The 26,975-nt window shown below is 46.0% G+C and overlaps 1 protein-coding gene across 1 annotated transcript in view; it reads left to right on the top strand.

The window, feature by feature from the left end:
• The window catches only part of unm_sa1614 (un-named sa1614), a 214,571-nt gene that overhangs the window by 149,082 nt on the left and 38,514 nt on the right, over positions 1-26,975 (top strand). The window contains exons 17-19 of the mRNA XM_068000226.1: positions 10,651-10,837; positions 12,591-12,676; positions 17,275-17,390. Coding sequence (XP_067856327.1) covers positions 10,651-10,837; positions 12,591-12,676; positions 17,275-17,390 — 389 coding nt within the window. The remainder of the gene's footprint in view (positions 1-10,650; positions 10,838-12,590; positions 12,677-17,274; positions 17,391-26,975) is intronic.

The raw sequence follows: 26,975 nt of genomic DNA, 5'->3' as shown, positions 1-26,975 counted from the left end.
GCTCTTCAATTTGCCCATTAATAATGGTGAGCGCTGTTAGGCTCACCATTATTTTACGAGCAATTTCCGGCCCAGTAATGATCTTGTGACATTGCACACTTACAGCACAATTGTAATTGTATGTTGTGAAAATGATACGTGTTTTTGCTCCTTTCTTCCCCTGCCCAATCTCTGCAATCTATATGGTATGCAGAGCAGCCAAGGAAGGTGTAAAGACACAAAAATACCTTTTCAGGAAGATGCAGCACGCTAGCTTTGGCCCCTGCTAATGCACATTACTCCATCGGCAAGTACAAATGACAAGCACAAAACAGTTTTATTTATAGAATCATAGAAAGGTTACAGCAAGGAAGGAGGCCATTCAGCCCATCGAGTCTGTGCCAGCTCTATGCAAGGGCAATCTAGCTAGTCCCACTCCACTGCCATATCCTCGTAGCCCTGCAAATTTTTTCCTTTCAAGTACTTATCCAGTTCCCTTTTGAAAGCCACGATTGAATCTGCCTCCACCAACCCCCCAGCAGTGCATTCAAGATCCTATCCACTAGCTGCGTAAAAAAGTTGTTCTTCACGTCACCATTGGTTCTTTTGCCAATCACCTTAAATCTGTGTCCTCTGGTTTTTGACTCTTCTGCCAATGGGAACAGTTTCTCTCTATCTATTCTATCTAGACCCTTCATAATTTTAAATACCTCTATCAAATCTCCTCTCAACCTTCTCTGTTCCAAGGGGAACAACCCCAGCTTCTCCAGTCTATCCGCGTAACTAAAGTCCGTCATCGCTGGAATCATTCTAGTAAATCTTTTCTGCACCCCCTCTAAGGCCTTCACAACTTTCCTAAAGTACGGTGCCCAGAACGGGACACAATACTCCAGTTGTGGTCGAACCAGTGTTTTAGAAAGGGAAGCGCTATGTGGGAAGTCATGGACACGACCGGTGTCCCTGGCAACTACGTGTGCAGGAAGTGTGTCCACTTGCAGCTACTGACTAACCGTATTTCGGAGCTGGAGCTGTGGGTGGATTCACTGTGGAGCATCCGCGATGCTGAGATTATCATTCATAGCACGTTCAGTGAGGTGGTCACACTGCAGGTAAAGATTACGCAGGAAGAAAAAAAATGGGTGACCACCAGGAAGAGTAGAAGGACTCGGCATGTAGTGCAGAAGTCCCCTGGGGCCATCTCCCTCTCAAACAGATTTACTGCTTTGGATACTGTTGACGGAGATGGCTTATCAGGGGAAAGCAGCAAGAGCCAAGTTTGTGGCACCACGGGTGGCTCTGCTGCACAGGAGGGGAGGAATAAGCGTGGCAGGGCTATAGTGATAGGGATTCAATTGTAAGGGGAACAAATAGGTGTTTCTGCAGCCGGAAACGTGACTCCAGGATGGTATGTTGCCTCCCTGGTGCTAGGGTCAAGGATGTCATGGAGCGGCTGCAGGGCATTCTGGAGGGGGAGGGTGAACAGCCAGTAGTCGTGGTCCATATCGGTACCAACAACATAGGTAAAAAAAGGGATCAGGCCCTGCAAGGTGAATTTAAGGAGTTAGGAGATAAATTAAAAAACAGGACCTCAAAGGTAGTGATCTCAGGATTACTACCAGTGCCACGTGCTAGTGAGTATAGGAACAGGAAAACAGACCAGATGAATGCGTGGCTGCAGGGATGGTGTAGGAGGGAGGGGTTTAGATCCCTGGGACATTGGGACCGGTTCTGGGGAAGGTGGCACCGGTACAAGCGGGACGGGTTACACCCGAGCAGGATTGGGACCGATGTCCTCGCGGAGGTGTTTGCTAGTGCTGTTGGGGAAGGTTTAAACTAGAATGGCAGGGGGATGGGAACCTGAGCAGGGAGACAGAGGAGGGGGAAACGAGGATAGAAACAAAAGACAGAAAGGGAAGAAGCAATAGAGGAAGGCAGAGAAAATAAGGGCGAAAAACAAACAGGACCATAGTGCAAAATAAAACTAAGATGACTAGCAATCTTAAAAAGACAAGTCTAAAGGCTTAATGCGCGGAGCATTCGCAATGAGGTAGATGAATTAACAGCGCAGATAGACATTAACGGTTATGATATAGTTGCGATTATGGAGACATGGCTGCAGGGTGACCAAGGATGGGAACTGAACATCCAGGGTATTCAATATTTAGGAAGGACAGGCAAAAAAGGAAAGGAGGTGGGGTAGCGTTGTTAGTAAAGGAGGAAATCAATGCAATAGTGAGGAAGGATATTGGCTCGGAAAATCACAATGTGGAATCTGTATGGATGGAGCTAAGAAACACCAAGTGGAAGAAAACATTGGTGGGGGTTGTCTATAGGCCCCCAAACAGTAGTGGAGATGTAAGGGAGGGCATTAAACAGGAAATTAGAGATGCATGCAAGAAGGGTACAACTATAATCATGGGTGACTTTAATCTACATATAGATTGGTCAAACCAAATTAGCAATAATACTCTGGGGGAGGAATTCCTGGAGTGTGTACGTGAAGGTTTTCTAATGCCCAGTCTAGGATCGCCTGTCCTCTAGTTGAGGAATCAACTAGAGGACAGGCGATCCTAGACTGGGCATTATGCAATGAGAAAGGATTAATTAACAATCTTGTTGTGCGGGGTCCCTTAGGGAAGAGCGACCATAACATGATAGAATTCCTCATTAAGATGGAGAGTGAAGTAGTTGAATCCGAAACTAGGCTCCTGAGGTGCGAGTTGGCTGATAGATTGGGGAACTTTACTAAAAGGGATGACGGTGGATAGGCAATGGCTAATATTTAAAGAACGTGTGCAGGAATTACAACAATTATTCATTCCTGCCTGGAGCAAGAATAAAACAGGAAAGGTGGCTCAACCGTGGCTTACAAAAGAAATTAGGGATAGTATTAGATGCAAAGAGGAGACATATAAAATTGCCAGAAAAAGCGGCAAGCCTGAGGATTAGGAGCAGTTTAGAATTCAGCAAAGGAGGACAAAGAAATTGATTAAGAGGGGAAAAATAGAGTATGAGTGTAAACTAGCAGGGAACATAAAAACTGACTGTAAAAATTTCTATAAATATGTCAAGAGAAAAAGATTAGTGAAGACAAATGTAGGTCCCTTACAGTCAGAAAGGGGGGAAATTATAATGGGGAACAAAGAAATGGCAGAACAATTAAACACATACTTTGGTTCTGTCTTCACAAAGGAGGACACAAATAACCTGCCAGAAATGTTAGGGAACCAAGGGTCTTGTGAGAGGGAGGAACTGAAGGAAATCAGTATTTGTGAAAAAATAGTGCAAAGGAAATTAATGGGGCTAAAGGCTGACAAATCCCCAGGGCCTGATAATCTACATCCCAGAGTACTAAAGGAAGTGGCCCTGGAAATAGTGGATGCATTGGTGGTCATCTTCCAAAATTCTATAGACTCTGGAACAGTTCCTACAGATTGGAGGGTGGCAAATGTAACCCCACTATTTAAAAAAGGAGGGAGAGAAAAAACAGGGAATTACAGACCAGTTAGCCTAACATCAGTAGTGGGGAAAATGCTAGAGTCCATTATAAAAAATGTGATAACAGAACACTTGGAGGGCATTAACGGGATTGGACAAAGTCAGCATGGGTTTATGGAAGGGAAATCATGCTTAACAAATCTACTGGAGTTTTTGAGGATGTAACTAGTAGAATATATAGGGGAGAACAAGTGGATGTGGTGCATTTGGATTTTCAGAAGGCTTTAGATCAGGTCCCACACGAGAGGTTAGTGCGCAATATTAAAGCACATGGGATTGGGGGGAATATACTGGCATGGATTGAGAATTGGTTGACAGACAGGAAACAGAGAGTAGGAATAAACAGGTCTTTTTCCGGGTGGCAGGCAGTGACTAGTGGGGTACCGCAGGGATCAGTGCTTGAGCCCCAGCTATTCACAATATATATCAATGATTTGGATGAGGGAACTAAATGTAACATTTCCAAGTTTGCAGACGACACAAAGCTGGGGTGGAATGTGAACTGTGAGGAGGATGCAAAGAGGCTCCAATGTGATTTAGACAAGTTGGGTGAGTGGGCAAGAACATGGCAGATTCAGTATAATGTGGATAAATGTGAGGTTATCCACTTTGGTTATAAAAACAGAAAGGCAGATTATTATCTGAATGGTGATAGATTGGGAAAAGGGGAGGTGCAATGAGACCTGGGTGTCCTTGTACACCAGTCGCTGAAAGCGAGCATTCAGGTGCAGCAGACAGTTACGAAGGCGAATGGTATGTTGGCCTTCATTGCAAGAGGATTTGAGTACAGGAACAGGGATGTCTTAGTGCGGTTATACAGGGCCTTGGTGAGACCACAGCTGGAGTATTGTGTGCAGTTTTGGTCTCCTTATCTGAGGAAGGATATCATTGTCATGGAGGGAGTGCAACGAAGATTTACCAGACTGATTCCTGGGATGGCAGGACTGACGTATGAGGAGAGATTGGGTCGTCTAGGCCTATATTCACTAGAGTTTAGAAGAATGAGAGGTGATCGCATCAAAACATATATAATTCTAACAGGACTAGACATAGTAGATGCAGGAAGGATGTTCCCGATGGCTGGGGAGTCCAGAACCAGGGGTCACAGTCTCATGATACGGGGTATGCCATTTAGAACCGAGATGAGGAGAAATTTCTTCACTCAGAGGGTGGTGAACCTGTGGAATTCTGTACCACAGAAGGCAGTGGTTACCAAGTCATTAAACATATTCAAGAAAGAGATAAATATATTTCTTAATGCTAAAGGGATCAAGGGATATGGGGAAAAAGCGGGAACAGGGTACTGAGTTAGAGGATCAGCCATGATCATTTTGAATGGCGGAGCAGGCCCGAAGGGCCGAATGGCCTACCCTTGCTCCTATTTTCTGTGTTTCTATGTTTCATCATGACTTCCTTGCTTTTGTACTCTATGCCTTTATTTATAAAGCCCAGGATCCTGTATGCTTTTTTAACTGTTTTCTCAACCTGCCCTGCCACTTTCAATGATTTGTTCGCATATACCCCCAGATCTCTCTGTTCCTGCACCCCTTTTAGAATTGTGCCCTCCAGTTTATATTGCGTCTCCTCGTTCTTCCTACCGAAATGTATCACTTTTTTCTGGCTTGTCCACCTGTTCCACCAGCCTTTCTATATCCTCTTGAATTCTATCACAATCACTGCACTTCCAAGTTTTGTGTCATCTGCAAATTTGGAAATTGTGCCCTGTAAACTCAAGTCAAACTCATTCATGTATATCAAGAAAAGCAGTGGTCCTAGTAACGATCCCTGAGGAACACCACTGTACACCTCCCTCCAGTCCGATAAACAACCGTTCACCACTAGTCTCTGCTTCCTGTTACTTAGCCAATTTTGTAAACATGCTGCTACTGCCCCCTTTATTCCATGGGCTTCAATCTTGATAACAAGCTTACTATGCGGCACTTTATCAAACGCCTTTTGAAAGCCCACATACGCCACATCAGTCGCATTGCCGTCAACGGCCGTCTCTGTTACCTCATCAAAAAACTCTATCAAGTTAGTTAAACACGATTTGCCTTTAACAAATCCATTCTGGCTTCCTTAGTCAATGCACACTTGTTCAAGTGACTGCTAATTTTGTCCCAGATATTCAGTTCTAAAAGTTTCCCCACCACCGAGGTTAAACTGACTGGCCTGTAGTTGTTGGGTTTATCCTTACACCCTGTTTTGAACAAGGGTGTAACATTTGCAATTCTCCAGTCCTCTGGCACCACCTCTGTATTTAAGGATGTTTGGAAGATTATAGCCAATACCGCCGCAATTTCCACCCTTACTTCCCTCAGCAACCTAGGATGCATCCATCTGGACGGTGACTTACCTACTTTAAGTGCCGCTCGCCTTTCTGGTACCTCTTCTTTATCAATTTTTAGCCCATCCAGTATCTCAACTACATCTTCCTTTACTGAGATTCTGTCAGCATCTTTTTCCTTGGTAAAGACAGATACAGAGTATTCATTTCGTACCTCGGCCATGCCCTCTGCCTCCATGAGTAGATCTCCTTTTTGGTCCCTGATCAGCCCACCCCTCCTCTTACCACCCGTTTACTGTTTACATGCCTATAGAAGACTTTTGGATTCCCTTTTATGTTTGCCGCCAGTCTATTCTCGTACTCTCTCTTTGCCCCTCTTGTTTCCTTTTTCACTTCCCCTCTGAACTTTCTATATTCAGCCTGGTTCTCACTTGTGTCATCACCCTGACATCTGTCATATGGCCCTTTTTTGTGTTTCATCTTACTCTCTATCTCTTTTGTCACCCAAGGAGCTCGGGCTTTAATTGCCCTACCTTTCTCTCCTCCTTTAAGGCCGCCCATTGTTCAATTACAGTTTTGCCTGCCAATCTTTGATTCCAATTTACCCGTTCTCATCCCACTGAAATTGGCCCTGCTCCAATCGAGTATTTTTACTTTGACGTGGTCCATGTCCTTTTCCATAGCTATTCTAAACCTTATGATACTATGATTGCTGTTCCCTAAATGTTTCCCCACTGACACTTGCTCCACATGGCCCGCGTCATTCCCCAGAACCAAGTCTAGCAATGCCTCCTTCCTTGTTGGGTCGGAAACATACTGGTCAAGAAAGTTCTCCTGAACACACTTCAAAAATTCCTCCCCCTCTTTGTCCCTTATATTATTACTATCCCAGTTTATATTAGGATAGTTCAAGTCCCCCGTTATCACTACTGTGTGGCTTTTGCACCCCTCTGTAATTTCTCTGCAAATTTGCTCCTCTACCTCCTTCCCACTAGTTGGTGGCCTATAGAACACACCCAGTAGTGTAATGGTACCTCTATTGTTTCTTAACTCTAACCAAATAGATTCTGCCCTTAACCCCTGCAGGACATCCTCTCTCTCCAGCACTGCACTATTCTCCTCAATCAATACTGTAACCCCCCCACCCCCCTCCTTTCTTCCCTTCCCTATCTTTCCTGAACACTTTGTATCCAGGAATATTTAGTACCCAATCCTGCCCTTTTTTGAGCCAGGTCTCCGTTATCGCCAAAACATCATATTCCCATGTGGCTAATTGTGCCTGCAGCTCTCCAACCTTTTTTAACACGTTTTGTGGTTTACACACATGCACTGTAAACCTATCTTAGACTTCCTTGTACTCTCTTAGCCTGGTTCCATCTACTACCATACTATTTCTTGTTCTAGTGCTATCTTTCTCTCCCAATCCTTTGAGGAACCTTGTTTCTCCGTCAAATGCTACATTCTGGTGCCCATCCCCTGCCAAATGTTGTAAACTTCTATGATTCTATAGGCAATTGGGACTAGCTTAGTGGTATAAACTGGGCGACATGGACATGTTGGGCCGAAGGGCCTGTTTCCATGTTGTAAACTTCTATGATTCTATGATTCTAAATTAGCTTAACCACCCCCTGACCCCTCCACAGCACCAGTGAACCTCACCGTGAGGACATTGGTCCCAGCTCCTTTGAGGTGCAACCCGTCCTGCCTGTACAGATCTCACCTCCCCCAGAACTGGTCCCAATGCCCCAGGAATCTAAAGCCCTCCCTCCTGCATCATCTCTGCAGCCACGCATTCATCTGGTCTATCCTCCTATTTCTATACTCGCTAGCACTTGGCACCGGGAGTCATCCGGAGATAGAATCATAGAAAGGTTACAGCTCGGAAGGAGGCCATTCAGCCCATCGAGTCCACACCGGCTCTATGCAAGAGCAATCCAGCTGGTCCCAGTCCCCCGCCCTATCCCCGTAGTCCTGCAAATTTTTTCCTTTCAAGTACTTATCCAGTTCCCTTTTGAGGGCCATGATTGAATCTGCCTCCACCACCCCCTCGGTCAGTGCATTCCAGATCCTAACCACTCGCTGTATAAAAAAGTTTTTCCTCATGTCACCTTTGGTTCTTTTGCCAATCACCTTAAATCTATGTCCTTTGGTTCTTGACCCTTCCACCAGTGGGAACAGTTTCTCTCTGTCTAGACCCTTCATGATTTTGAATTCCTCTATCAAATCCCTTCGCAACCGTCTCTGTTCCAAGGAGAACAACCACAGCTTGTCCAGTCTATCCACGTAACTAAAGTCCCTCATCCCTGGAATCATTCTAGTAAATCTCTTCTGCACCCTCTCTAAGGCCTTCATATCTTTCCTAAAGTGCTGTGCCCAGAACGGGACATAATAATACAGTTGTGGCCGAACCAGTGTTTTATAAAGGTTCATCATGACCTCCATACTTTTGTACTCTATGTCTTTATTTATAAAGCCCAGGATCCCGTATGCTTTTTTAACCACTTTCTCAACCTGCCCAGCCACCTTCATTGATTTGTGCACATAAACCCCCAGATCTCTCTGTTCCTGTACCCCTTTTAGAGTTGTGCCCTCTAGTTTATATTGCCTCTCCTCATTCTTCCTACCGAAATATATCACTTCACATTTTCTGCATTAAATTTGCTCTGCCACGTGTCCACCCATGCCACCAGCCTGTCTATAGCCTCTTGAATTATATCACTATCCTCCTCACTGTTTATTACCCTTCCAAGTTTTGTGTCATCTGCAAATTTTGAAATTGTGTTCTGTACACCCAAGTCCAAGTCATTAATATATATCAAGAAAATTAGTGGTCCCAGCACCGACCCCTGGGGAACACCACTGTACTCCTCCCTCCAGTCCGAAAAACAAGTGTTCACCATTACTCTCTGTTTCCTGTCCCTTAGCCAATTCTGTATCCATGTTGCTACTGCCCCCTTTATTCCATGGCTGCAATGTTGATGATAAGCCTACCACGCAGCACTTTATCAAACGCCTTTTGTAAGTCCATATACACCACATCAACTGCATTGTCCTCATCTACCCTCTCTGTTACTACCTTTGAGGTCCTGCTTCTTAATCTCTTTCCTAACTCTTTAAAATCTGCCTGCATGACCTCATCCCTCTTTCTGCCTGTGTCATTGGTACCGATATGGATCACGACCTCTTGCTGTTCACCTTGCCCCTCCAGAATGTTCTGCAGCTGCTCAGTGACATCCTTGACCCTGGCATCAGGGAGGCAACATACCATCATGGAAACACGTCTGTGGTCGCAGAAACGCCTGTCTGCTCCCCTAACTATAGAATCCCCTATCACTATCGCTTTCTTGACCTTTCTCCTCCTCCCCCTGTACAGCTAATTTTAAATGAAGCAGTTTTTGCATGCACAGGACTCTGCCTTAGTTTTACTGTTCCATGTGAAATCATTTCATCCCGTGCAAAAAACACATAAGATGTGCAATTCAGTTCATTTATTTGTATGTGTTTCTGAGGTGGCATGGGTCTGCATACTGGAACTTCATGTGGACTGCACCGCAGAGTGGTAGGATATAAGTTTGCACAGGAAGATGGTTTGTCAATTATAATTATTTTCATTCTTGCTTTTGTTTTTTTTAAAAAACAGCAAGAACACTTCCATATCAAATCAGTATAGAAATATTTTTTCTCTTCTTAAAAAAAACTCAGGATAAATGCTTGCTACCACACTAGTAGTGTTCCTAAGAGACGTTGGAGAAACCTGTAGCTACAAGGATATGTTTTTATATAATACCTAGCTGATGTGCTGTGGCATTTCTCTGTCTGAGGGCTAGAGCTCACTTGAGGAGGGGCATTCTCCTCTTCCTCGCAAAGTTCCACCAGATGGGACTTATGAGGTTAAGGGGTGATCTTATAGACGTCTATAAAATAATGAGGGGCATAGATAAGGTAGATAGTCAAAATCTTTTCCCAAAGGTAGGGGAGTCTATAACGAGGGGACATAGATTTAAGGTGAGAGGGGAGAGATACAAAAGGGTCCAGAGGGGCAATTTTTTCACTCAAAGGGTGGTGAGTGTCTGGAATGAGCTGCCAGAGGCAGTAGTAGAGGCGGGTACAATTTTGTCTTTTAAAAAGCATTTGGACAGTTACATGGGTAAGATGGGTATAGAGGGATATGGGCCAAGTGCAGGCAATTGGGACTAGCTTAGTGGTATAAACTGGGCGACATGGACATGTTGGGCCGAAGGGCCTGTTTCCATGTTGTAACTTCTATGATTCTATGATTTTATGATCACTCCATCATATCCGCCTCAACCCGACCCATTTCCAGGGTCAGGGCTCATTGCATCTGCATGTCAGGTTTCCGGCGGGATTTCCACCATCAAGAGGGAGTCTGCCAGTGCAAGTGAGGAAACTCTGGTGGTTCTGAAGCGGGGACAGCGCTGCAGCACCAGAAAAGGTAGGAAGGGACCTTAAAGCGACAGAAGCACCCTGAAGATCAGAAGGAAGGCTGCCACTGAAGGACTCAGCTTAGACTGAGTAAAGAGGTCACTATAATGCCTTATCGCTCAAATGGGGAAACTCTGAGCCTTTACCGCTGCTTCCCAGGGCCTACCAACACCTTCCACAGCGGCCCTGGGAAGCCATGGTAACTGGAAAGGAGAGAAATCTGCTGGGGATGTGGGCCACAGTATTGTTCTATTCCATCATACATACATTGGCTTTATTTTAGCTACAATTCCTCTCTTTTACACCAGAGAGACCACATCCACACCAGGCAGCTGTGAAATACTAGTGTCAGTAAACTTTTTGAGTACTTGTATTAGCAGTCTTTCATTTGCACATTGTTTTACCAAAATCTAAACTGATCGAGATGTTCTGTTATTTTAAAGGACAATGCGAAAAGATTACATCGTTGCAAAGTACGTAGATCGTCAATATGTGAAACAGAACAATGGTACACCTGTGTCAAAGTTGAATAATTTGTACGTCGCTGTGAAATACAAGGATATATTTGTATTGATACAAGCCTATGCAGAAAAGGTCAACCTTAGTGAATCGCTGCCGTCATTTGCCCACGTAAGTGTGTCACTGATCAGGCCAAACTGACTGTACTTCAAAATAGTTTACTGAAGGAAAAAAAACTTTCATTTGTATAATGCTATATTACATTTTGGAGAAGCTTCCCAAACTGCTTCATACACAATTAATTATTGTTTGAAGTGCAGTGAGTGTTGTTATGTAGACAAACACAGCAACAACTTTTCACATAGCAGATCCACAAACAGGAATGAGATGAATGACAAGTTCATTTGTTTTTCTGTTGTGTTGGTTGTGAGGGGAATGTTATCCAAGTCACCAAGAGAACTTCTTGCTCTTTGGATCGTGCTATGGGATCTTTAATGTCCTCCTGAACAGACAGATGGGGCCTTGGTTCAGTGTATTGAAAGGTAGCACCTCCAAAACTGTAGCACCTCCAAAACTGCAGCACTCCCTCAGTACTGCACAGGAGTGTGACACCCTCAGTGGTACAATGGTTTTATACTACAGATTATATATTTTTTAAAATTTCTTTTTATGTTCTTGAACAATTTCTGTCACTCTTTGTGATGGAAGCCAGTGCAATTGTGTGTTATACTATGTCACTCCAAAACCCAGGTTTGAATCCAGGTTATGCAGTCAAAATAAAGGCCCTTTTGTTTCTAGTAGTTGTTAGGTGCTAAGTAACAAGAGTTTGGATACTGGCAAGTCTCAACCAGTTCCCAGTGGACATTGATTCACAACATGCAACTATCCATAATTTGGCAATCTCACCTAAAGAAGCCACATGTAAGGAATCTTACAACACCAGGTTATAGTCCAACAAATTTATTTTAAAATCACAAGCTTTCGGAGATTATCTCCTTCGTCAGATGATTGAATGAAAAGGTTCTCAAATCGCATATCTTATACGATGTTGGGACAGCATCACACCAATCAAAAGGTGTCGTTGTTATTCAAACAGGCCAGTCACGGAGAACAGCACGTCCCAGTACACTCGATATACATTGTGTCTTTTACACAGGCAGGCAGAAAGAAACTTAAAATGGCAGAGAGAGAGAGAGAGAGAATTTTTAAAAACATATAAATTTTTTTTCCCCCTTTTTGCTGGTGGGGTTACGTGTAGCGTGACATGAACCCAAGATCCCGGTTGAGGCCGTCCTCATGGGTGCGGAACTTGGCTATCAACTTCTGCTCGACGATTTTGCGTTGTCGTGTGTCTCGAAGGCCGCCTTGGAGAACGCTTACCCGAAGATCGGTGGCTGAATGTCAACGACACCCTTGTTTGAATAACAACGACACCTTTTGATTGGTGTGATGCTGTCCCAACATCGTATAAGATATGCGATTTGAGAACCTTTTCATTCAATCATCTGACGAAGGAGATAATCTCCGAAAGCTTGTGATTTTAAAATAAATTTGTTGGACTATAACCTGGTGTTGTAAGATTCCTTACATTTGTCCACCCCAGTCCATCACCGGCATCTCCACATCATAAAGAAGCCACGGTAAAGCTGGTGTGGGAAATAGAAGAAACAGAAAGAATTTTACTTTGCAACTATCTGGTGAACTTGATGCGGATACTAAGTGCCTTAAATCAGAAAGTGTTCTATTTCCTAGAGCTATCCTGCACCTTGATCAGCATGAAAATTCACCAAAAATGATTCATTTGGTGAGAGAAAAAAAAGTAAAAGAAATTTTTTTAAAACTCATTAATAATTGTGATGATACTGGCTGCACTCCTACCTTATTTTAAACATTTTGACTGTGTGTATCTGCACCTGATATGCAGGAACCAGGAGAAACTGCTCTCCACCTCGCTGTACAGCTTGCTGATCACACCTCCCTGCACATTGTGGACTTTCTTGTGCAAAATTGGTAAGTTATAATCTTCACAGTTTTGACACACTGGTCATCAAGTTACATCGAAACTACAGCACAGAAACAGGCCATTCAGCCCAACAGGTCCATGCTGGCATTTATGCTGCACACGAGCCTCCTCCCTCCCTACTTCATCTAACCCTATCAGCATATTCTTTTATTCCTTTCTCCCTCATGTGCTTATCTAGCTTTTCCTTAAATGCATCTGTTATTTGCTTCAACTATTCCTTGTGGTAGCATGTTCCACATTCTTACCACTCTTTGGGTAAAGAAGTTTCTACTGAATTCCCTATTGGATTTATTAATGACTATTTGATAGCAAATGCACTTAGTACAGCAATATCCATTGCTTGCAACAAAAAAAATGCACTTGATGTCTTACTAGGACTTTCTCTCCCCAGCTGTACGATTGCCCTTCAAGGTTCGTGTAATTCTGGTTCAATTTGTACCTTTAACAAGGAACTGGAGTGGGGTTGACACTTGTCTGTTTTTTCTGTGGGCAGTCTGTTTTCTTGTGGTCTGTACTTATTAAAATAAATAATCTCTCAAAAGTCCAGTTTTTAGTGTATGGTATAGCTTTCACCAGCACATCCAGAGATACTAACATGCGACCCTAACTTTTCTCGGTGTTTCATTGACTTGAAATCACGCATGCAACTGGGAAAAGATTAAAATGGTGATTTCCTGCCCCTTGTAATGTGTTGTGGACAAATTTCCTGCTTGATTGTGTTGCTTTGCACTCTGATTCTCCACTCGATTTAGTCTCCCTTTTGGTGCAGTTGAGCCCAATTTTTTTATGTTGAACAATGCTCTTCTTTTGCTGCTTGATGGCAGCCATCTCCTGCATCTCCTTCTTAGCCTGAGCCTACTCTTGATTTTAAATGTTTCTATTTACGCACTGTCAATTGAGGTTAGCTTTCTGTAATCTAGCAAGCCCAGCAACTAATCATCATATATTTCTTTCTCCATCTTCACCAGCACAGTTCTTAATTAGTATTTCACAGCTCCTCTCTATTATTCTGGAACATCCCTTTCCAGTAGTTGGTCTCTTTATTGCTATCCTTCAGCTGGCTCTGCAAATTTGGCAGTGTTGAGTTGATCTCCGATTTCACATTCTGTTGCAGCTTATTATCAAAGTTTTTCATTTAATATTTTCACATCCTTCTGATATTGCATCATTTTATCGTTGTTGAACACATCCATTTTTTCAGAGCAGTCAGTTCCCACTATACGAACAAATGGAAAGAAGGACAGAAAAGACTGTCAAATAAACCAAGTGTGCTGCATCCAAACATGGTGCAGCAACGTACACCGTGGCCCCAATGCCTAGTTATGCAGTCTCCTGGGGTATGTGAAAAAAACCTGAGGGCAACTCTAGGAAATTCCTCTCTGACTCCCTGGGGTCAATTTTAACTCCAGGTTTCAGGCAAGCGGGGGTAAGTGAGTGTGAAATGCACTCGCTGGAGAAAATTAACTCCCCAGCCTCATTAACATGCCACCGGTCCACTTCCTATCCAAAACAGGTGAGAAGTGGGCAGGAAGCAGCTGCTGGCCTCCAGAAAATCAGGTGGTTCTTGGCTGCCTGCTGGCATGAAGGTAGGTGTACATAGGAACATAGGAACAGGAGTAGGCCATTCAGCCCCTCGTGCCTGCTCTGCCATTTGATAAGATCATGGCTGATCTGTGATTTAACTCCATATACCTGCCTTTGGCCCATATCCCTTAATACCTTTGGTTGCCAAAAAGCTATCTATCTCAGATTTAAATTTAGCAATTGGGCTAGTATCAATTGCCGTTTGCGGAAGAGAGTTCCAAACTTCTACCACCCTTTGTGTGTAGAAATGTTTTCTAATCTCACTCCTGAAAGGTCTGGCTCTAATTTTTAGACTGTGCCCCCTACTCCTAGAATCCCCAACCAGCGGAAATAGTTTCTCTCTATCCACCCTATCCGTTCCCTTTAATATCTTATAAACTTCGATCAGATCACCCCGTAACCTTCTAAACTCTAGAGAATACATCCCCAATTTGTGTTATCTCTCCACGTAATTTAACCCTTGAAGTCCGGGAATCTTTCTAGTAAACCTGTCCTTCCGAAGGTGCGGTGCCCAGAACTGCTCACAGTACTCCAGGTGCAGTCTAACAAGGTGTAGGGAAGGGGTTTAAAAAAAAATGGGCAACTCGACCCCATCCCACCCATTTCCGGTTTTAACAGAGGCGGGTTGTGGGGGGGCAACCAACCCGCTCTCAGGAGGCGGGTCAGTCACTAAAATATTTTAAGGAGGCTTCGTGCCTCCAATTTAACGTAACTTTTAGTTTTAACGCCTGTAGGCAGGATTTCCCTTGGGAAAACCGGCAGCTGAAGGGAGGCATGAAGGGCCTGATCCATCAGGTAAGTGCCTTTACAGCACTGCTTGTGGGCCAGGAGGAGAAGGAGTGCTTCCCCGTCAAGCAAATCTTCCTTCCCTGCGATCGGACCCTGCGATTCTCGGCAGTGAAAAGGGCGCAGGAAGGGCCGAATCATCATGTGAGTGCCTTTATTGCACTGCTTGTGGCCCAGGAGGAGCAGGAGCGTATCCTCCAGGCCCAACAAGCTTACCTGCTGCGATCGGACCCCCGATGTGGGCCCCCCCACCCATGTCTGATGCCCCCCACCTCTGGTGTCCGACCCCCAAACCCCCTCGGTGTCAGGTACCGCCCCCCCCCCCCCTCCGGTGTCCAACCTCCATCCCCCTACCTTGGTGTCCAACCTCCATCCCCCCCTTTGGTGTCAAACCCCCACCCTGTGTCTGACTCCCCCACGTGTCCGCCCTCCCTCACCGTGTCTATCCTCCCCCTCCCTCCCCCTCGATGTCTGAGACCCCTACCTCCGATCACCAACTCATCTCCCGATATCCTCCACGGCCCACAAGCTCTCATCCCCTGCCTCCTCTCCGATCCCCAGCTATGGCCTGTCAGTCAGGCTGGCTTCTGGGCATGAAACCCGGAAGTAAAATTTTTATCATTCAATAAGGTCAGAATTGCACATTCTGACCTGCTAAAGTCAAAATCATGCTCATGGTCTCTGCATCAATAACTCACTCTGACAGCCTCACAACCTCTGTGTAAAAAAAATTCTCCTGCTGTCTGTCCTAAATCCTTTGCATTTAATCCTATATCTATGTCCCCTTGTTCGGTCTGCCTCAGCCACTGGAAACAGTCTGCTTCTATCTGGTCTGTCCCATCTCTTCATAATTTTAAATACCTCTTTCAAATCACCCCTTAACCATCACTTAATTTTCTCTGTGTTAAGAAAAACAGTCCCAATTTTTCAAGTTTTTCTTCATATTTGTATTTCCTCATACAAAACAGCATCTCGTGAATCTACACTGCACCTTCAATTGCCTTAACATCCTTCCTACAGAATGGGACACAGAACTGTGCATCACGGTGCTGCATTGAAACTACAGCACAGAAACAGGTCATTCGGCCCAACTGGTCTATGCCGGCATTTATATTCCACACGAAACTCCTACCTCCCTACTTTGTCTATCCCTATCAGGATACCCTTCTATTCCTTTCTCCCTCATGTGCTTATCTAGCTTCCCCTTAAATGCATCTATGCTATTTGCCTCAACTATTCTTTGTGGTAGCATGTTCCACATTCTTACCACTCTTTGGGTAAAGAAGTTTCTCCTGAATTCCCTTTTGGATTTATTAGTGACTATTTCATATTTATGACCTCTAGTTTTGATCTCCCCCACAAGTGGAAACATTTTCTCTATGTCTACCCTATCAAACCCCAACATTATCTTAAAGACCTCTATAAGGTCACCCCTTAGCCTTCTCTTTTCTAGAGAAAAGAGCCCCAGTTTGTTCAGCCTTTACTGATATGGATATTCTGTCAGTTCTGGTATCATCCTTGTGAATCTTTTTTGCACCCACTCCAATGCCTCTACATCCTTTCTATAATATGGAGACCAGAACTGTGCACAATGCTCCAAGTGCAGTCTAACCAAGGTTCTATACAAGTTTAACATATCTTCTCTGCTTCTCAATTCTATCCCTTTAGAAATGAACCCTTATCGCTTTATCATCCATGGTGTTTCATTATTGGCTAGTTTGTTCTTGCTTTTTAGAGGAATATATTTCTCCTGAACTCTATTGATCACAGTTTTGAATATTATCCACTACTGTTCTATTTCCTTGTCTGTCAACATTTTTTTCCAGTTTACCTGCCCTAGTTCCATTCTCATCCCCATAAAATTAGCTTTTTTCAAATCTATTACTTTGGTCTTTGTCTTACGTCTTTCTCGGTCATTATTTTAAAACTTATTATGTTATGATCGCTATTACTTAGATGTTCCCCTACGCTTACTTCTCTTATCTGCTCTGGTTCATTTCCCATTACTAGATCCAGCAGTGATTCCTCTCTTGTTGGGCTTCTCACATACTGGGTAAGAAATGACTGTCACACTGCCTTTTTTTAAAACCCCCACGCACCCCGTTCTCGTCAGGCGCTGGGGTTAAAACTGGGGTGTGTAATCTGATGTTTTGTGAGAGTAGATGACCTGTGTTAACTTATAAGGAATCGAATGACTAATATTTTTTTATCCTAGTGGGAACCTCAGCAAGCAGACCGTGAAAGGAAACACAGCTGTTCATTATTCCTGTCTGTTCAATAAAACAGAATGCCTCAAACTACTCCTGAGAGCCAAGGCCAACACCACTATTCGTAAGTACTGCAACATTCAATTCATTGGAATATATTTTAACCATCTGAGGACTGTACTAGTATCTCTGCATCAAACAGCTAACTTTTTTATAATTTGGGTTTGGTACAGATGTACAGAATTTCAAGCAGTCGTACAATTAGTAGTTCTTGACACTTCCAGTCTGAAACTTGTGGCGCTTGACAATGAATGCAGTCAATTACTCAAATAAGATTGAGGAGCTCAACGGTAGACCTATTTGCCTCTCCAGTAACCATCCACGCCTTCATTTCTGCCTCAGGACAGGCAGCATTAACTTAGGGACTGGACAGTCTTCCCTTTCCGAACATAAGTTTCTATATGTGTTTCTACCTTCCTCTGACCCACAGTAACAGTAATATAAATGTCCTGTGAGGCAGTGACCATCGTCTTTATAATTCAGGTTTGGCCCTTTAAAACATTTTTTGTAGACATCCTGTTCCTTGCCAGTAACACTCTTCCAACACCCAACTACAGAAATGTCTCCCAGCTGGCATCAAATTTTTTATCCAGATCCAAAGATATTCCACTTCACAGCCTAGTTATTGAAAGGTATCAGTTTCTTAACAGGGCCTCTTTTCTTTGGTAACAATCACTTCATGTGGGCTATGCACCATCAAGATGTACAACAGAAAATGGTGAAAATTAATGTGAAAATTAATGTTGTGATTGTAACAAAAATGAATCATTTTTCTCCAAGGTTTAGATGGCTTGTTTATTTCTGTCACTGTATGTTAAGAGGTTAAAAACAAGCTTCACTCACAGAAATCATGTTCTGTCTTAACTTGGTACAGTTATCACAGATTTTAGTCAGTTTCTCTGTGCCTGGTGTCCAAGGGAGAGGCCAAGCCAGTCAATATAAATTGAAGCATCTTGTGAGATTTATTTATAGAATCATAGAAAATAGGAGCAAGAATAGGCCATTCGGCCCTTCGAGCCTGCTCCACCACTCAAAATGATCATGGCTGATTGTCTAACTCAGTACCCTGTTCCTGCTTTTTCTCCATATCCCTCGATCCTTTTAGCATTAAGAAATATATCTATCTACTTCTTGAATATATTTAATGACTTGGCCTCCACTGCCTTCTGTGGTAGAGAATTCCACAGGTTCACCACCCTCTGAGTGAAGAAATTTCTCCTCATCTCTGTTCTAAATGGCATACTCCGTATCCTGAGACTGTGACCCCTGGTTATGGATACCCCATCCATCAGGAACATCCTCCCTGCATCTAGTCTGTCTAGTCCTGTTAGAATTTTATATATTTATATATTTAAATATGTGTTTGATTTTGGCAGCTTTTAAAAAATTTAACAGACAACTATTTAAATGTGGCTGCACCCCCCCACCCCCAAAATATTTTTGAAGGTATTTATCAATCTGTCATCTTTGAATCAGTTGATGTTCGAAGAGTAGTCAAGCCAGATAGCTTCCATAGACAGCGAGAGAAAGAAAAGAACTACTACAAAAGAATATTGCTTACATTATAATTATCGCAATAGTTGCAGTCTATATTTTTTCTATTACTTAAGGAGCTAACTAAACTTAATAACTACTGTAAAAATATATGTTGTCACTGCTGCTATTAGCTTGTCCTTTTAATGTTTAATAATTTTGTTTTGCAGTTAATGCCTAAATCAAAGTCGAGCTTAGTGTTATTGGGCTTGATTTTGGCGTCGGGATTCCGGCGGGTTTACAGCGGGGTGGCCCGGAAAATCCCGATATCCGGTCACGTGACCGGATCGCGCCGAAATCCCGGTCACTTCCGGGTACCGCGCTGACGTGCGGGGCTGCACGCGCAAGCCCCGCTGGTGGGAATCCCGCAGGCAATTAAAGCCAGCGGGGTTCCACTTGAGAGTACTTACCTTGCTTGTTGAGGTCAGTTAATGAGCTGAATCAGCTGTCAAAAGAGGAAGTGTGGGATTTTAGGTTCAAGGCAGTGAGCTTCACACACTGGGGGAAACAGTCTCTCTCCAACCAGGCGTGTTGCAGCCAGCAGCCTGTGGCAGGTGCCAAGGTGCACTCCACGGGGGACAGCCCTCACCCACGCAGGAGGCCACCGCGTCACATAGGGCAACCCCTGCCCCCCACCACCCCCCGCCAAGCCAGAGGACAGACCGACACGAAACCGCAGCCCCAGTCCGAGGAACCACCCACCTACCCTGCACAACCCCTCAGACCAACACCTGCCAGATGGGTGGTGTGTGGACACCCTCGGAGGACGAAGAGCATGACCAGCCCCAGCAGCCTCGCAGTCCACGCCGTCCGCCGCAGAGACGTGGATCCCCCCAACACGGTGTTGTTGCACGCCCACCTGCACAGCAGGAGGGAGGGCTACCGCAGAGAGAGACGCATCGCAGAGGGCACTACCCTCGCCACAGGGTCCACAGACCGAGGCGCAGCTCCCCGGACCTCTCCGAGCAGCAGTGCACACGGAGGCGCAGATTCGCACGACATGTAGTCGTGGAGATCTGCAGCCTCCTTCATGCCGAGCTGCTCCCGGCTGGCCCCAGCACCAACTGCTTACCTGTCGCTGTCAAAGTCACCACTGCCCTCCACACCTTCTCCTCCGCATCCTTCCAGGGTGCAGCCGGCTACACCGCCGATGTCTCTCAGTCGTCTGCGCGGACGAGCCCTGCAAATACACCTGCACCTACTCTGCAGTAACACGATGGGTGTCATCAGTGGTGGGTCCTCATAGTGATACCCAGGAGCGGGCATTATTGGACACAACGGACAGGATTCGCGGAGACATGGCAGTGGTGGTGTCAATATAATGTGTGCTGTTTGTTGCTCTGAAATTCAATATAGGTAACACCCATGACAAACCCTCCGACACCCTTGTGCACCCCCTTCATGCTCACGACACGTTTGCCTTACGCTGCCTACTGCACATATGTGATGCATGCCCTGTGGCTGCAGCACAGGTGGTGGCAGGTTGAGTGAGGCTGGCCGTGAGGGAGATGCACGAGAGGGTGAGTATGGGATGGAGCCATGACATTGTATGAGGATTGGGTTGCGTGTTAGTGGCAGGATGAGTACTGGCGAGGTGAGTAGGTGGAGGTAAGATGAGGATGGGGTTTGAGTGGGTATGAAGGGTGATGTGACAGAATAGTGTTGGCGGTGCCGAAGGAGATGTGGGGTGGGGGCAGTGTTGTGGCAGACGGAGTGTAGGGGAAAGACTTCGTGTTTTCACTGCGGCTGACCTACTGCGGTCATTGCAGCGCCTCCTGCACTGTAAGTAGGTGGGCCATATGTTGGTGGCGCAGGTGACCCCCTCTGCCACCTCGAGCCAGGCCTTCTTGGTGGCAGAGGCAGGCCGCTTCCTCCCGCCCGCCGGGTGGAAGATCTGTGTCCTCCCCCTCCTCCTCACCCCATCTGATGATACCTGGGGTGAGGCATCATTAAACTGGGAGCAGCCTTCCCCCTGGGCTGCTCCATGCTGCAATTTGTTCCATTGGTTGCAGCATCTGTCAGTGGAGGACTGCCCCTTTAACTAGAGAGCCTCCAGCTGACAGATCGTACTGCGCATGCGCAGCCCGACCGACGCGCAGGCCAGCGCCGTGGACCTCGGAGGAGCAGGTAATTGATTCCTATCAGTGGGTTGCCTGCTACGATCGCGCGGGCAACCCACTAATTTCGCCGAGCGTGTTGACCACGCTGCCGGAGGACCACCCGCTGGGAACCCGCAGGCCTGCTAAATTCGAGCCCATTGTGCTACCTTCCAAAGACATGGAGGATCACATGATGAAACAAGTAGCTGAAATAAACTGAAAAGGGTTTTCTGTTTGTTCTCTGGACATGCTACAAATTTACACAGATATTTGGGCAAGTTGAAAATACTCTCTCTATAGGAAGCAAGGGCTCACCTGTGAATGGATTCTGAAACAGAGAAGACAAATATATCTATGGGGTTATTTTCTGAGTTCACACTGAAAGCAGAGTCCTTTGCCCCTTAACTGCTGCCCACAATTTCCATCCATTAAAACTAATGAGTAGAAACTCATGGACAGCACATCCACGATTTCCTGATATCCACTTTCGGTGGGTGAGGAAAATTGACCCTCTTAAAAAAAAAAAAAAACATTTTTTAAAAGTAAAGGAACCCCAAAAACACTAAGTGATGTTCTACAGAGTTGGTTAACCCTATGTTATGTGCTGTTTCCCATATCTTAGGGTACCTCCAGCTTTTATTCGAAGTTGGTTTAAAACCCAGTTCTATTTGGGGTCATAATGCAGCCATTTTGGATTTCCACACCTGGGGCTCGATTTTGGCGTCGGGTTTCCAGCGGGGGGGCCCGGAAAATTCCGATATCCGGTCACGTGACCGGATCGCGACGAAATCCCGGCCACTTCCGGGTACCGCGCTGACGTGCGGGGCTGCACGCGCAAGCCCCGCTGGTGGGAATCCCGCAGGCAATTAAAGCCAGCGGGGTTCCACTTGAGAGTACTTACCTTGCTTGTTGAGGTCAGTTAATGAGCTGAATCAGCTGTCAAAAGAGGAAGTGTGGGATTTTAGGTTCAAGGCAGTGAGCTTCACACACTGGGGGAAACAGTCTCTCTCCAACCAGGCGTGTTGCAGCCAGCAGCCTGTGGCAGGTGCCAAGGTGCACTCCACGGGGGACAGCCCTCACCCACGCAGGAGGCCACCGCGTCACATAGGGCAACCCCTGCCCCCCACCACCCCCCGCCAAGCCAGAGGACAGACCGACACGAAACCGCAGCCCCAGTCCGAGGAACCACCCACCTACCCTGCACAACCCCTCAGACCAACACCTGCCAGATGGGTGGTGTGTGGACACCCTCGGAGGACGAAGAGCATGACCAGCCCCAGCAGCCTCGCAGTCCACGCCGTCCGCCGCAGAGACGTGGATCCCCCCAACACGGTGTTGTTGCACGCCCACCTGCACAGCAGGAGGGAGGGCTACCGCAGAGAGAGACGCATCGCAGAGGGCACTACCCTCGCCACAGGGTCCACAGACCGAGGCGCAGCTCCCCGGACCTCTCCGAGCAGTAGTGCACAGGGAGGCGCAGATTCGCTCGACATGTAGTCGTGGAGATCTGCAGGCTCTTTCATGCCGAGCTGCTCCTGGCTGGCCCCAGCACCAACTGCTTACCTGTCGCTGTCAAAGTCACCACTGCCCTCCACACCTTCTCCTCCGCATCCTTCCAGGGAGCAGCCGGCTACACCGCCGATGTCTCTCAGTCGTCTGCGCGGACGAGCCCTGCAAATACACCTGCACCTACTCTGCAGTAACACGATGGGTGTCATCAGTGGTGGGTCCTCATAGTGATACCCAGGAGCGGGCATTATTGGACACAACGGACAGGATTCGCGGAGACATGGCAGTGGTGGTGTCAATATAATGTGTGCTGTTTGTTGCTCTGAAATTCAATATAGGTAACACCCATGACAAACCCTCCGACACCCTTGTGCACCCCCTTCATGCTCACGACACGTTTGCCTTACGCTGCCTACTGCACATATGTGATGCATGCCCTGTGGCTGCAGCACAGGTGGTGGCAGGTTGAGTGAGGCTGGCCATGAGGGAGATGCACGAGAGGGTGAGTATGGGATGGAGCAATGAGATTGTATGAGGATTGGGTTGCGTGTTAGTGGCAGGATGAGTACTGGCGAGGTGAGTAGGTGGAGGTAAGATGAGGATGGGGTTTGAGTGGGTATGAAGGGTGATGTGACAGAATAGTGTTGGCGGTGCCGAAGGAGATGTGGGGTGGGGGCAGTGTTGTGGCAGACGGAGTGTAGGGGAAAGACTTCGTGTTCTCACTGCGGCTGACCTACTGCGGTCATTGCAGCGCCTCCTGCACTGTAAGCAGGTGGGCCATATGTTGGTGGCGCAGGTGACCCCCTCTGCCACCTCGAGCCAGGCCTTCTTGGTGGCAGAGGCAGGCCGCTTCCTCCCGCCCGCCGGGTGGAAGATCTGTGTCCTCCCCCTCCTCCTCACCCCATCTGATGATACCTGGGGTGAGGCATCATTAAACTGGGAGCAGCCTTCCCCCTGGGCTGCTCCATGCTGCAATTTGTTCCATTGGTTGCAGCATCTGTCAGTGGAGGACTGCCCCTTTAACTAGAGAGCCTCCAGCTGACAGATCGTACTGCGCATGCGCAGCCCGACCGACGCGCAGGCCAGCGCCGTGGACCCCGGAGGAGCAGGTAATTGATTCCTATTAGTGTGTTGCCTGCTACGATCGCGCGGGCAACCCACTAATTTCGCCGAGCGTGTTGACCACGCTCCCGGAGGACCACCCGCTGGGAACCCGCAGGCCTGCTAAATTCGAGCCCCTGGTTTCTGGCACATTAAGAGATCACCTATTTGGTATCCTAAAAATTCTGCTTATTAGACCTCTGTTCGGCCCAAATTGGAAACTTAATTTAGTGTTACATTAATTCTTCATTTGAACCCATGTGAACATTCAATATCAAATTATTTTCCTGGAGAACTGCATTATTTATATTGTTAGTTTGGCTGCAGAGTTAGTGAATTGCAGAAAAATAGCTAAATGGACATTATATTCTGCACTGTCAGTATTTTGTGGATAGAAGGTCCAGAGGGCAGGTTGAGGGCTATTTCACTCATTCCATAGCACATCCTGGGCTCTCTCAATCACATCCCATTTGATATTATTTGTAAGGCTACCACATGTCGTAACCTTCATATGTTCATGAAACATTATTCATTAGACCTGGCATTGTATTTGGCAGATCTCTCCTCCCAGCCAATCTTACAACCCCATTGCAGGGCTTAAATAAACACAGTGGGGTCAATATTAGGATGGCCGAGTGGGTGCGTTCCGGGTGGAGGGGTTCCTAAAATTGGGGAATCCCGGAGCGGGTCCGGAGCCCGGCTCCAATCCGCCCACTTTCGGGTTCCCCAATGACACGAATCGGTGAATGCGCGCAGCCCCCGCAAGCGGGACTCCCACTGGCAATTAAAGCCAGCGGGATGACAGTTTAGATAGTCAGGGAGGTACTTGAGGTCATTGACAGACCTCATTGGGAAGAGATTTTAGCACGGATGTGATTTTGGACTCTCCTCAGCGTGTTTCCCATGCTGTAGGAAACACCCTGTTATTGCAGACGTGTTTCAGTCAGCAGCCATTGGGAGATGCAGAGGATTCCTTGACAGTTGGGGGGAATACCTCATTCATTGCAGCAGGGCACTCTGACTCCTCAGACAAAGTTTTGCCTGCCACACCGTTGTCTCCACAGTCAAAATTATTACAACATACCCTAAACTCTGCTGCCCAAACACATTTACCTACTTTGCAGACCTCCTCACACTCACACCGTCAGGATGGGGGGCGGTGGGGGGGGGGGGGGGGAGAGGTTCCACAGCTGCATTCATCACTCCATTGAAGGATGAGCAACATCACCAGCCTCGCCAGGCACGCCGTCCACCTCCGCCACGTGGAGGTACACAACACAGTGCTGTGCAAGTCACCTGCACAAAGTAGTCGTGCAACTACACATACACCCACTGTAGGGTGACCCAATGGGTGGCATCAATGGTGTTCATGGAGAACCTCATGAAAGGGCCTTATTGCACAAGCAAGTCAAGAATGGCCAAGACGTGGCAGTAGTGGTGACAATATAAAATGTAATGTGAGTTGATCAGAAATCAATTATAAGTAAAAACCATGACAAACCCTCAAACACCCTTGTGCATCCCCTTCATGCTCATGACACATTTGCCTTTCGCAGTGCAGAAGGAGATGTGGGATGGGGGCGGTGATGTGGCAGACAGAGTGTAGGGGAATGAGTACTCACTTCGGTTGACCTACTTAGGTCATTGAAGAGCCTCCTGTACTGTATGCAGGTGCGTGATATGTTGGTGGTGCTGGTGACCTCCTCTGCCACCTCGAGCCAGGCCTTCGTGGTGCCAGATGCAGGCCACTCCCATCCGCCGGGTGGATTTCCCTCCTCCTCCTCCTCCTCACCCCATCCAGTAAGATCTGGAGTGAGGCATCATTTAACCTGGGAGCAACCATCATTTAACCTGGGCTGCTCCATGCTGTAATTTTGCTATTTTCTGCAGTATAAGTCAGTGGAGGACTGCCCCTTTAAATAGGGCTCCTCCAGCTGACAGCCTGTGAGGCAGGTGCGCAGTCCGCCCACTGCGCAGCTTTCCAGCGCGAAACCTGGAACCAAGGTAAGTGGCTTCAATTTACTTACGATCGCGTGCCAAACCCACCGATTTTACTGGGCGCGTTACTCACGTGCCCAGTCGACCCCCCGCTGCCAACCCACCTCCCTCCTAATATCGGGCCCAGTGACTTGATATTATTAATGCCAGTTTCAGTGCACTTCTACATCAAGACTTTCAATACATTGCATAAGAGTACCTCCTGCTAAATTATATTTGTTCTGCTACTGCCTTGTGAGGAGAATATGGAATAGAGAGAATAATCACCTACCTTATGGGGTCTTCTTTCTTTAAATAGAAGCTTCTTCACACAATGACCTCCCCATTCGTCCATCCTTACAGGTGTTTTCCATCTAGGGCACATCAAGTAGTTGGTTGCTGCGGCAGTGGGTCAAAGTGAACTGATGCACAAGCTTGCTGACTTTAGTTTCCCAGGATCAATAGGAAAAGAAGCAGCCTCCAACAATATATTGAAAATGCTTTCACTCAAAGAATGAAGAAGACCAAGTTAGGTAATTTATATATCCACAGACTATAAAACAAGGCATTGATTGTGGAAGCTGACTGACAAGTCAGTGTGCTCACATTTAATTGAATTTGATAGAAGGAAGAATGGATCGAATCGTAGCCCAGAGCAGACAACCCCTGAGTCAGTTACCAGGAAAAAAGTCCTACAAATGTGCACTGAGTAAAAGTGATTTAGTTGAATGGAAATATTTTTAATTTGATATAGTTCATGTGAGGGAATGCATAACTCTTGCAGATTTTGATTGTTTTAAAGGAAAAAACCTTCCATCTTCTTACACTAGGACTTGCTCTATTAGCGAAATTCTGATCAGTAATATGGATTGACTTTTCAGCCTGTGTTTTTCCAGTAATGGAGAGGCAGGTGAAAAATCAATTAGTAAAACTGGAGGAATGTATTGTAAAGCTGTTGGTCCTGCTCTGAAGATCTGCACAGGAAGAACCAGATTAACACTGCAGGGCTTAAATAAACAGTGACTTGGTTGTATTACTGCCCATTTCAATGCAGGGTGATTTCCGTATCAAGACTTTCAGCAAATCTGTCTGCAAGCTGCATTTTAAAAAAATTATATTTTTATATTTATTTTATTGTTGTATAGCTTAAACGCATGCTACAAATCGAATTGCTAACTTAGGAGAAGTAAGACATGGAAAATAATTTGACACTTTATATCAGGAAGTGAATAATTTACCTTAGCCTTTGGATTCGAGTTGTGTCTTCCTGTCTGTGAATTATTTCTAGTATCCCACTGCTCCCTGTCAGAAATTCTATCTGTTGATTTGAGAGGGCAAGTTACAACGCTAAAATTACAACCATTGAGGAAAACTGAGGCTGCAGCTTGACAGCCTTGTAATTATATGAACATTTGAAATCCTGCTTGTGA

Source organism: Heptranchias perlo, chromosome 19 (genome assembly GCF_035084215.1).
Source record: "Heptranchias perlo isolate sHepPer1 chromosome 19, sHepPer1.hap1, whole genome shotgun sequence".
NCBI classification, from domain to species: domain Eukaryota; kingdom Metazoa; phylum Chordata; class Chondrichthyes; order Hexanchiformes; family Hexanchidae; genus Heptranchias; species Heptranchias perlo.
Note: the sequence above shows the minus strand (reverse complement) of the source record. Positions and strands in the feature narration are given on the sequence as shown.